Raw genomic sequence first — 12,297 nt, forward strand, 5'->3', positions numbered from 1 at the left:
CTGAGCAATGGGATCTGATGACTGTCTCCTGGCAGGGATTTTCTTCTGGGAGAGGAACTCCAGAGCCCTTCCCTTCCATCTCCCGTGCTCTGAAGGGCCCACGAGAACACTGAGGCCATTACCTAAAAGTGCCCCGCTCCACGTCCTGGCCGCTCAGCCGGATATGGATGCCCTCCTTCAGGAGGGAGCCGAAAGCCATGTACTCTGCCAGAGCCCAGTCCACCGTCCTGTTCTTTACCAGCTCGCCACGCGTCTTCAGGATCCGGCTCAGCCCTGCGGAGACAGCGTGCTCACCAGCCGCCCGGCACACCCTCCCGCTCGGGACAAGAGCTGAGCTTCCTTCGCTCCCAGCTTTCGGAGTCCTGATTCACCGGGAGAGCGGGGAAGGGAGCTGAGTGGAGCCCAGGCCAGAGAGGCTGTGACATCCCATCCCGTCCTCCACTGCTCCGCTGGCTGAGGACCTCGCCGGGGCAGGGGTGAGGTGAGGCGAGGGCTTCCCTCATCCAGCCACCCCGGCCTTGAACGAGCAGGGACCGCAGGTGGGCGAGGACTGGTCTCATGCCGGGACACAGCTGGCACTGGACTCGGCCCAACACTTCCAAAGGTCCGGGTGGCGCCCTTACCTCCGTGAATGGTGAAGTTCTCCACAGGCACGGAGCTGGCCACGTTCCCAATGTGCGTGAGAATATCCTCCGTCAGGCCCGTGGAGGGGCAGGTCATGCTCCTGGGCTGCCCGTCCAGGGTGAAGAAGCCTAGCGGGGAAGGGGCGAGCTGACACACAGGTGCCACTCCTCACGGAGCCGTGGACACGCGAGACGCTGTGCAGCGGTGGCCAGGACCGGGAGCCGAGGGCAGGGGTCTGACTCCGGGGCCCACAGGTGCTGTGGAGTGGGCAGGGGCTCACCGGTGGCGCTCCTCACTCACCAGGACCGGGAGCCGAGGTCAGGGGTCTGACTCCGGGGCCCACAGGTGCTGTGGAGCGGGGAGGGGCTCACTCACCAGGCCAGGGGGAGTCCAGCCAGTGCTTGATGTGCAAGATCTTCTCGTCCTTGGACCTGGTGAAGGCCTCCTCACAGATCTTGTCATACTTGGAGATCTCCTCCTGGAGGGTCGGGCCCGACACAGCCGTCAGGGCCGCTCTGCACAGGGCACACCAGCCTCACGGCCAGTGCGCGCCTGCACTTCCTGAGTGCAGAGTCCCTCAGACCCCACTGGCCTCCAGGCCTTCTCCCCCCAACACGCACCACCCCGTGAGGTCTGTGGGAAGCTTCCGTTTTACTGTTCTCATTCCCGTAGCTGCTTCTCCACAGTTGCTGGCTGCAGATCCTGCTCAACACTGGAGCCCTGTCCCCGCCCACCCTCTCGCCATATTCTTTCTGACGAGTTCTCATGGCTCTAAGCGCAGCCCCTCATCTTCCCATACTTCCGACTCACGCTTGCTCATACGCAGCCCTGCTCCTCCCTCTCCGTCACCCTGCACGGGCCTTCGCACTCATAACCAGCCAGAACTGACCAGGTCACAGCAGGCCCTTTACGAGCTGGATCCCTCATCAGCCTCTCGGCCTCTCACCCCTGTGCACGGGACTCTGTAAGCCAAGGAGGCCACTGCCTTGTGCCAAAGTGCTCTCAGGTCCCACCTCCCTCACGCAACTCCTCAGTAGCCTGGACTCTCCAAGAAGTTCTGCACCGAAATGCTATAGTTGGAAATATTTCACATGTTCTCACTTGGATCCTAATTACTCTGCAAAAGCGAGCATTGGCCCTGTGGTGGGCCTTCTCTATCCCTCCTTGGCTCTGGAAAGGCCCCCTGGGACCAGAGCCGGGACGCACCTCATACTCAGGCTGGTTGACCACGCCCTGCGACACCAGCACCTCGGCATACTTCTGCAGCACGGGCTTCTGCTTGCGGATCTGCTTGTACATGAGCGGCTGCGTGAACATGGGCTCGTCCATCTCGTTGTGGCCATTGCGCCGGTAACACACCTGAACACAGCCAGGAGACGCCAGCATCAGGGACCATGTTGGCCGGGACCCAGGACCCACGAGGACCTGCCCCATTTCTCCTACGTGACACCTCAGTTTACCTCTTCTAGAATTAGGGTCCTGTCTCTCTCTCCTTCACTCGCTAGAATTGCTTTGACTGTCACATGAGATGAAACGAGAGTGACCTGGGACTATCTCGGGACAGGATCCCAACTACCTTCTTCCCCAGGTCAGGTCACCCAGGCCGAAGATGCAGGAGCTCTCAGGAGGGGCAGTGAGATGCCCTGGCTCTAGGGAGCCCTGACCCCTCCCTTCAGGACACGGGCTAAGGTCACTCACCAGGTCCACCACCACGTCCTTGTGGAAGGTGCTCCTCCACTCGGCTGCCACCTTGCACACGTACATGACTGCCTCCGGGTCATCCGCGTTCACGTGGAAAATGGGGGCATTCACGACTCGGGCCACATCGGTGGGGTAGGGTGAGGAGCGGGCCATGCGTGGGTCGGTGGTGAAGCCGATCTGCAAGGGACAGGCAGCTTGGCCAGGGGGCTTGGGCATGCTGCTGGGCATGGGTGGGGCAGAGGTGGGGTGGGCCAGAGCAGGCCCACCCTCCAGGCCAATGGCAGGGGGTGGAGCTGAGGGCAGGGCAGGATAAGAGGGCAGGGCAGGAGCAGGAATGTTACGTGTCTGAGGGTGAGGGCGGGGCTAACGGCAGGCAGGGTGGAGCCTGAAGGCCACTTGCCGGAGGTCACTTGGCTGCCCTTGGCCTACTCTAAGACAGTTCCCAAACACTATTTTTTTTTTTAATTGTTTTTTTTTCCTATTCTGCTAACAAAATTCATACATGTTCAGCAGAGTTTGGAAGACAGTATGAAAAATTAAAGTCACTATATTCTACCAGGTTCAGTGTAAATATTTTGATGTTTTCCTTTCCAGATGATTTTCTTTGCATGCATACACATGAAATATAAATATAAAATTTCAGATCCTATCATTTCTGTAATTTTGCACTTTGGTCACTTAACATTAGCATTTTTTTCTTTGAAAATTTAAAGGCCTCACCACTTAGATGTACTAAAACTTAACCATATATTCGTAATTTTATAACCTGCATTTAACATTTATTTTCACGGGGACTTTCCTGGTGGTCCAGTGGTAAAGAATCCGCCTTCCAGTGCAGGGGATGCAGGTTCGTTCCCTTGTCGGGGAACTAAGATCCCACGTGCTGCGGGGCAACTAAGCCCACAAGCCACAACTACTGAGCTCGCGCGCCTCAGCGAGAGAGCCTGCGTGCTGCAAACTACAGAGCCCACGCGCCACAACTAGAGAGAGAAAACCCGCACACCACAACTAGAGAGGAGGCCGCGCGCCACAACAAAGAGCCCACATGCTGCAACAAAAGATCCCGCCTGCCACAGCTAAGACCTGACGCAACCAAAAAAATAAAAAATAAAATAAAGAAAACAAATACCTAAAATTTATTTTTATGAACTACTTCAAACATATAGAAAGTATGATAATACTATAATGATCACCCATGAACTCACAAGCCAAAATGAACAAATCTTAACAGTTTCAGGACTTTTTATACATTTCTGATACAGCTGGCCCACACACAGGGAGCACGGCCCTGAAGGTGGAGGACACAGTTTCTACGTGTTGCAATATGTATTCCACACATCCATAAACAATATATAGTATCTTCTTAGGCTTATTGGTCACTAAAATTTTGATATCATTCAGACTTATGGAAAAGTTGAAAGCATACAGAGAACTCCCACACAGTCTTTACTCAGATTCACCAACTGTTGCCATTTTGCCCCTTTTCTTATTCATGCTCTTTCCATTACACACGCACGCACACACACACATTTTTCCTAAACCATTTGCAGGTAAGTAGTAGACGTCCCTATTCCCTAAAACATGGACATTTCATTACCAGCCAGAGTGCAGTTCTTGGCCCAAGCAATTTAATATTACAGAATACCGTTGTCTGACCCTCAGTAGACACATTCCACCAATTGTAATAACGATGTCCAGTCTTTCTTGCCTTAGTCCCGTATCCAATTCAGCACATCACCCTGCGTTAGTTGTCACCTCTCTCTAGTCCCCTTTAATCTTGAAGTCTTCTTGCTTTTCTTGGTTTTTCATAGCACTGACATTTTGGAAGAGTATTTCCATGTCTTTTAAACCATAGAGATATATAGTCTATGTACCTTACATATGGTGTCATACTCTATATGCTGTGCAAATCCTTTGCAACTTGCTTTCTGTTCAGTATTTATACTCAGGGTTCATCCAGGTTGAAACATGTACCTCTACTTCCTGTAGTAGAGCTTAGTGAAATCTAAGTACTGAATAGTATATACCACAGTTCATTTATCCATTCTCCTGTTGTTGGACATTTAGTTGTTTCCAACTTGTGGTTAATACATTGTTACACATTCTTATGGAGGTTTTCTCCAGCAAACACTGAGTTTCTCTGCAGTACTCCTAAGAAGGGAAAATTAAGCCACAGGGTCAGAACATTGTACCTAAATACCACCAAGTGCCCTCCAAAGTGGTTGTACCACTCACCCTCCTACTAGCAGCATGAGTACCCTGCATTTCCACTCACCATATTGTGACCGTTTCCCCAGGATATTAAATATTTTAATGATTATATAATACTGCTTCCTACGGCTTTGCCAAAATTTATACAAAGACTCTTTGGTTTTTTTTTTTTTTTTATTTTTTTTATTTTTATTTTATTTATTTTTGGCTGTGTTGGGTCTTCATTGCTGCGCATGGGCTTTCTCTAGTTGCGGCGAGCGGGGGCTACTCTTCATTGTGGTGCGCGGGCTTCTCATTGCGGTGGCTTCTCTTGTTGCGGAGCACAGGCTCTAGGCGCGCAGGCTTCAGTAGTTGTGGCACATGGGCTCAGTAGTTGTGGCTCACGGGCTCTAGAGCACAGGCTCAGTGATTGTGGTGCACAAGCTTAGTTGCTCTGCAGCATGTGGGATCTTCCCAGACCAGGGCTTGAACCCGTGTCCCCTGCATTGGCAGGCAGATTCTTCACCACTGCGCCACCAGGGAAGCCCAGACTCTTTGGTTTTGATAAACATTCTTTTTTTTTTTTTTTAAACTTTTCCCTGAAAAATCTTTTCTTAAAAAAATAAATTTATTTATTTTTGGCTGCATTGGGTCTTCATTGCTGTGCACGGGCTTCCTTTAGTTGTGTCGAGCGGGGGCTACTCTTTGTTGCACTGCACGGGCTTCTCATTGCAGTGGCTTCTCTTGTTGCAGAGCACGGGCTCTCGGTGTGTGGGCTTCAGTAGTTGTGGCCCGTGGGCTCTGGAGTGCAGGCTCAGTAGTTGTGGCACATGGGTTTAGCTGCTCCACGGCGTGTGGGATCTTCCCTGACCAGGGCTCAAACCCGTGTCCCCTGAATTGGCAGGCAGATTCCTAACCACTGGCCACCAGGAAAGCCCAATAAACATTCTTTTTTTTTAATAATTTTTTTTGTTCTTTGTTTTTTAAATTTATTTTATTTATTTTTATTTTTGGCTGCGTTGGGTCTTTGTTGCTGCGTGCCGGCTTTCTTTAGTTGCGGTGAGTGGGGGCCACTCTTCATTGTGGTACATGGGTTTTTTGTTGCGGTGGCTTCTCTTGCTGTGGAGCACAGGCTCTAGGCACACGGGTTTCAGTAGTTGTGGCACACGGGCTCAGTAATTGTGGCTTGCAGGCTCTAGAGCGCAGGCTCAGTAGTTGTTGCACACAGGCTTAGTTGCTCTGCGGCATGTGGGATCTTCCCGGACCAGGGCTTGAACCCATGTCCCCTGCATTGGCAGGCGGATTCTTAACCACTGCGCCACCAGGGAAGCCCCCCTCACCCCCCGCCCATAAACATTCTTATACAAAAACATTTAGCATCTGATGGCTTCCTTAGAAGAAAAGTTCAGAAGAGGAAATCCTACATATGTCCTTAGAGAAACAAGAGCCTCAGCAAAGCACGTCTTTCCTTTCCTGCTACAGATCTTACTGGCCCCATGTCATGACTGATGTTATGAAAAACAGTAAAAAGATTTAAGAAAACATTAGCAAAACTGTAGTTCTTACAGAAGTCTGAGAATTCTTTATTTATTTATGATGAATTGCTTTTACATAAACTCCTTTATTACACTGACTAAAGAAAAGATTAGAAATAGTCACAAACTGATGAGAACATTAAAAAAAGATGTACCAGGGAGAATTCTGATGAGCACTTACAGAGAACCTTGATCAATCCCATGGTCCATCTGGGTCTGGGTCTCCCCATAGGGAAATGAGGGTAGGGAGCAGGTAAGACAGTGATCATAATATGCACATTACAGCTAGAACATCACAGAAAGTGAACTGCTTCGAAGTTTTGAGACCTCAGTCCCCCAGCTGTCCTCCCCAATATCCACCACTGTTACCGACTTCATCTTTTTTATTTTATTTTTAAAAAATATTTATTTATTTATTTGGCTGTGCCGGGTCTTAGTTGCGGCATGCGGGATCTAGTTCCCTGACTAGGGATTGAACCCGGGCCCCCTGCACTGGGAGCTTGGAGTCTTAATCACTGGACCATCAAGGAAGTCCCTGATTTCTTCATCTTTAAACACATATGGTGGGTGTACGCATACCCACCCACTCACACACACACACGGAGATGGAGTTATACTCCACATTCTGTTCTGTACTTTTTTTCCCCACTTAATGTATCTTATAGTTCATTTCAACAGTATATATAGATCCTACTCTCTCAAATGGTTTTATTACACGGCGGTTGCAGTTAACTTACATTAGTGCTTATTTATGGGCCAGGCACTATTCTGAGCACTCTATGTATATTAATTTATATGCATTAATTCATTTAAGCCTTGTGACACATGGATGGATATATCATAAATTATTTAACTAGCTCCCTACTGATGTAGTGGTAGAAATTTTGGTTTCTAGTCTTGCTGCAGCAGTGATAGCTTCCCCACAATGCCCCTCCATATTATTTATTTATTTCAGTTTTGTACATTTATTTTTTCTTCCAGTTTTATTAAGATATTAATTTTGCAGCAGTGACATATATATTATGTACATATAATATATATAATATATATATTATATATATATATATTTTTTTGGCCACACTGCGTGTCTTGCAGGATCTTAGTTCCCTGACTAGGGATCAAACCCGGGCCCCCGCAGTGAAAGCACCGAGTCCTAACCACTGGACAGCCAGGGAATTCCCTAAGTGATATCTTTAAAGAAATCTCTCAGTAGACATTTGGGAGTGAGTGTACTAGTAGGAAAACCCCACAAAGTGGAACTGCTGGGTTTGAGAGCCAGAGGGGACCCTAGAGCCAAATGGTCTATCCTGGTTGGAGCCCTGTTTCCTTCAACCCTGCAGCTCTGTCCCTGGCTGCCCCCATCCACACCACTACCCCTGCTCCCACATGGGCCGGGTACTCTGCAGCCTAAAGGGCTACCGCATCAACCTGCAGATGCAGCTGGGTGGGCCTGAAGGCCCCGGATTTGGCTAACTAAGGTCCTCACCCAACCCGGACTCTGTACCTTCTTCCCTGTCCCCTGTTTTCAGTGTCTTCCCCACCCTATTAAATTTCATGCGGTGCAAAAAAAAAAGGAACAGGTCTGATTGTTGGAAGTTCTTTTCATTCAGCTGAAATCTGCTGCTTCCTGGTAATTGCTATGCATTGGTGCGGACTCTGCCCATTATATTCCTTGCTTTGTGAAGCATTCATTTATTTGAAAACAGCTCTTATGCTTCTAGGAGTCTTCTATCTTCTGGGCTACATGGTCACGGCTTCCTTTTAGGGTAATTTTCCAGACACTATGCCATCCTAAGACTCTCTTCTGGACACAGTCTCACTTAAGTTCAACCAAAATGCTTGACCTTCTGTCATAAGAAGTTTGACAAACCAAAGGCTTACCTGTACTGTATTTTTTTTTTTAAACATCTTTATTGAAGTATAATTGCTTTACAATGGTGTGTTAGTTTCTGCTTTATAACCAAGTGAATCAGCTACACATATACACACCTGTACTGTATTTGTATCATGTGATTCTTAAATTCAAATACTGTTAAATGTTAATATTGCCAAGAAGGAAGGTTTCAAATCAATGAATAAGAAATAAGAAACTAGAAAGAGAAGACTAAATTAAACCCAAAGCAAGTAGAAGGAAAGAAATTACAAAGAGCAGAAACCAATGAAATAGAAAACAGGAAAACAACAGAGAAAACGCAATGAAACCAAAGCTGTTCCTTTGAAACCAACAACAAATCTATATAACCGAGAAAAAGAGAAAACACACAAATTACCAATATTAGGAATGAAAGAAGGGATAAAACAACAGACCCTAATAAGAGAACACTGCAAACTTTATGCTCATAAATTCCACAACTTAAATGAAATGAAAAAATTCCATGAAAGACAGAAGTAACCAGAGCTCACTCAAGAAGAAACAGATAAACTGGATAGTCTTATATTTACTAAAGAAATGGAATTTACACTTAAAAAAAAAATGCTCATAGGGACTTCCGCTTCTGGAATATGGAGGAGATGTACCTTTCCCTCCTTCTCCTGCTAATAAGTACAATTAAAAACCCAGGGCATTATATATATAAAACAAACACTGAAGGTAGACAGAAGCAAGCAGATCAGCCGGGGACCTCAGGTCCCGAGGAATGACTTGTGATCATTCCCAGGGCTATCTTTTTGCCTCATATAGCCCAGATTTAGGGCCAGAGAAGCAGGCAACTCAGAAACACCAACAGGCATAGCAAAAAGAAGTTTCAAGGAAAGTGGCTCTCTCTGGCCAGAAGACCAGGAACAGGTCGCCTAGCAGTACAGAAGATTTTTAGACAATCACCACCCTGCTGCAGCCAACCCCACAGAAAACACTGTGGCCACCCCCATTTGCCCCAGCAAAGGCCCGGTGTCCCCAGTAGTCCCCCTAGGCTGCTGGTAATTAGGCAACCACTACATCCTTGGTGTTAGTGGAGGCCACTTGGGAAGCAGTAACAAAGCACCTTTGCCCCACCCTCCGTCCCCTCCCTTCCCTGGGTATCAACAGACCTGGGGTGGGGAACCTGGACCCCTACCCCACCTGGCAGTAACAACTGTCCCCCCACCCCGACCCGAAATGTCCAGAGGACACCTGCTATAACAGGAGATTTAAATAAGATCCTGAGTTTCATAACATATCCTCAAAATGTCTGGTTTCATAAGAAAGCACTTGTTATACCAACAACCAGAAAAATCTTAGCTTGATGAGAAAAAGCAATCATTAGAAGCCAACACTGAGATGACACAGATTTTAGAATTATCTGACAAAGACTTCATAAAATTAAAATTCATTAAAATTCAAAGCAAACTTCATAAAAATACCTCAATAAAAATTATGAACATGCCTGAAATACATGAAAAAATAGAAACTCAGCAAAGACACAGAAGATACAAGAAGAACCAAGTGGAAACTTTAGCGTTGAAAAAACAAAAACAAACAAACAAACAAACAAAATCCCCCGGGGGGTTGGAAATCAGGGAAAAAAACCCCAAACCTGAATGGAGGTGCTCTATAGCAGAACGGAAGGGAGAAAGGAAAGACTCAGTGAACTTAAAGATGGAACAGAAATTACCCAATCTAAACAAATGGAGAGGGACTTCCCTGGTGGCGCAGTGGTTAAGAATCTGCCTGCCAACGCAAGGGACACAGGTTCTAGCCCTGGTCCGGGAAGATGTCACATGCCGCGGAGCAACTAAGCCCGTGCGCCACAACTACTGAGCCTGCGCTCTAGAGCCTGCGCACCACAACTACTGAGCTCACATGCCACAACTACTGAAGCCTGCGTGCCTAGAGCCCGTGCTCCACAACAAGAGCAGCCACTGCAATGAGAAGCCCGTGCACCACAATGAAGAGCAGCCCCTGCTCGCCGCAACTAGAGAAAGCCTGCACACAGCAATGAAGACCCAACGCAGCCAAAAATAAATAAATAAATAAATAAATAAATAAAAAGAATAAGTAATCAAAAAAAAAAAAAAAACCACCAAAAAACACAACCAATCAACCAAACAAAAAACTCCTGGGATGGAATTCACCTGACTCTGGAGACTACTCATGGAAAAACTTTTTTCTTTAAAAAAAAAAAAAATCCCCCTGTGTCTTGGGCTTCCAATCCCTGTGAATGATCTTTGCTGTACTCTGTCCAGATTGAAGACCATTCCTGTTAGCATCTCAGCCCCTACCCAAAAAGCAGTAAAGACTCTCTGTGTTTGGGCATCTGTTTAAAACACAGTTCAGAGATAGGTTGTTTTTAGACCTTTCTCTTTCCTTGGCACCTTTTCAATATCTATTTTATGAAACAACCTATAATGAATATTTCCATTAAAATTAATATTTTAAGAATATATAATGCCATGAGAAAACACTGTGGTAAATAAGAAGTGGATATAAAACTGTGTATACAGAACCCAGTTTCTTAAAAGAGGAGCCATCTATATGCTTGTGGGTATGGAAGAAAATATTCTGAAATAACACCATGATCTTAAACACTGTAATTAAAATCTCTCCACTTTAAAGAAAGTTTCCTGTTTGTCCAAGTTTACTAATCAGAAAACAACAAGTGTATTAAATGATGAACACATGTCATTCTAAGTAAGGCTGATGTGAGCACAGAAGCCTCAGGAGAAAGTCTAATTGATGCTGTGGCCTCCGCAGCCTTCTCTGCCGCAAAGACCCCAGAGCCCGCCTGGAGCCCAGGTTACCTGGTTGTTGACGACCACGTGGACAGTGCCGTGAGTCGTGTAGGACGGCAGGTCACTCAGGTGGAAGGTCTCGTACACGATGCCCTGGCCGGCAAATGCAGCATCCCCGTGCAGAAGGATGGACATGACCTGCAGACATGCAAAGGAGACCTCAAATGTGACATGGTCCTGACCACCACGTCCACAAGGCACACTGGAGATTCAGTCACAATCCACTTTTCAAAAAATGATGTATTTTGAGATAATTTCGAACTTAGAAAGAAAATGGCAGGAAGGCACAAAGACCCCCAGGCGCCCCCCAGCACCCCCTTCCCCCGAGGATGTGCTCCACGAGGGTGCCCTCCAGGTCTGCACACCAGCCACCCCGCCATCATCTGCTGCAGAGCCAGTGCCCACCACCCCTGCACCCACCACGCAGGACCCTCTCATCAGGAAAGCAATGCTGGCCCAGACCCCACGTGGACGTGCTCTTAGGGCCACGCCTCTTTAGCCTCTCGACCTGGAGCAGCCCATTGTGTCTCCCATCTCCATGTCACGGACAGGCCTTGGGCTCCGATGGTCCTGTGTGACCAGACTCAGGAACGGTGCATTCCACGCCAGGGGACGCCACAGCTGGCCTACCCCACGTGGATGAAGCTGACTTGGATCACCTGGACCAGTAGCTGTCTGTTTCTCCCTTTTTTTTTTTGGGGTCACGCCGCGCGGCATGTGGGATCCTAATTCCTCAACCAGGGATCGAACCTGCGCCCCCTGCAGTGGAAGTGCAGAGTCTTAACCACTGGACCGCCAGGAAGTCCCTGTTTCTCCCTTTAAACTCACCATTTCTCCTCAGTAACGAGAACAGTGAGGAGAACTTCTGTATCTTGCTCCTTACCACACCTCCAGCCACCCAGCAGCCTGAGCGGCACCTCTGGGGTGCTGCCAGGTGTCACTCCTACCTTCATGCGCTGGCATTCCATAAGAGCTTTCTCTTCTCGACTTTTATTTATTTGTATTAATATGCACTCACGGATTCCTGTTATATTCAACTGGCTGTAACTGACTAGTATCTGTAGTTATTTGGACGCTCACACTGTCCCAAACTTGGTGTGGGGGTCCCGTGCCATCTGGACAGGCCCCATGGCTCATGGGGGCCTCCTTGCTTTCTGGCACAACAGAGATTTCAGCCCCCTGCTGCACTGTTCCTGCCCAGCCCTGGAATCAGACACTTCTCTGAGGAGCCTGGTTCCTTCAGTGGAGGACGGCCCTGAAGACTAATACTCGTGTGCTCATCACCCCTAGAACAGCACCACTTCTAGGCTCTTTCCGCACAGAGCCAAAAACCTGATGTACAGGTGCACGTACACAGAGATTTCTAAATCTGTACACTGTACAACTACGATACCTCCAATTCCAATCCTTTTTCTGGGCCTTCCTCCTTCCGCATTTATAAACACCTCCTACACCGCGAGATGCTGTTCCCACTGTCCTCAATACGTTACCTGTTTGCTTGGTACAGCCCCACGGCCCTGCCACCCCTGCTCCTTGATGC

The 12,297-nt window shown here is 47.9% G+C and overlaps 1 protein-coding gene across 5 annotated transcripts in view; it reads right to left on the reverse strand.

Moving 5' to 3' along the window:
- The window catches only part of OGDH (oxoglutarate dehydrogenase), a 77,322-nt gene that overhangs the window by 12,694 nt on the left and 52,331 nt on the right, over positions 1-12,297 (reverse strand). For all 5 annotated transcript variants that reach the window (XM_082471515.1, XM_082471513.1, XM_082471516.1 and 2 more), the window contains 6 exons: positions 10,767-10,895; positions 2,323-2,502; positions 1,831-1,983; positions 1,000-1,102; positions 624-752; positions 123-273 (listed from right to left, as the gene is read on the reverse strand). In XM_082471515.1, the coding sequence (XP_082327641.1) occupies positions 123-273; positions 624-752; positions 1,000-1,102; positions 1,831-1,983; positions 2,323-2,502; positions 10,767-10,895 (845 nt within the window). The remainder of the gene's footprint in view (positions 1-122; positions 274-623; positions 753-999; positions 1,103-1,830; positions 1,984-2,322; positions 2,503-10,766; positions 10,896-12,297) is intronic.

This window comes from Balaenoptera physalus (genome assembly GCF_965194825.1).
Source record: "Balaenoptera physalus genome assembly, chromosome: 8".
NCBI lineage: Eukaryota > Metazoa > Chordata > Mammalia > Artiodactyla > Balaenopteridae > Balaenoptera > Balaenoptera physalus.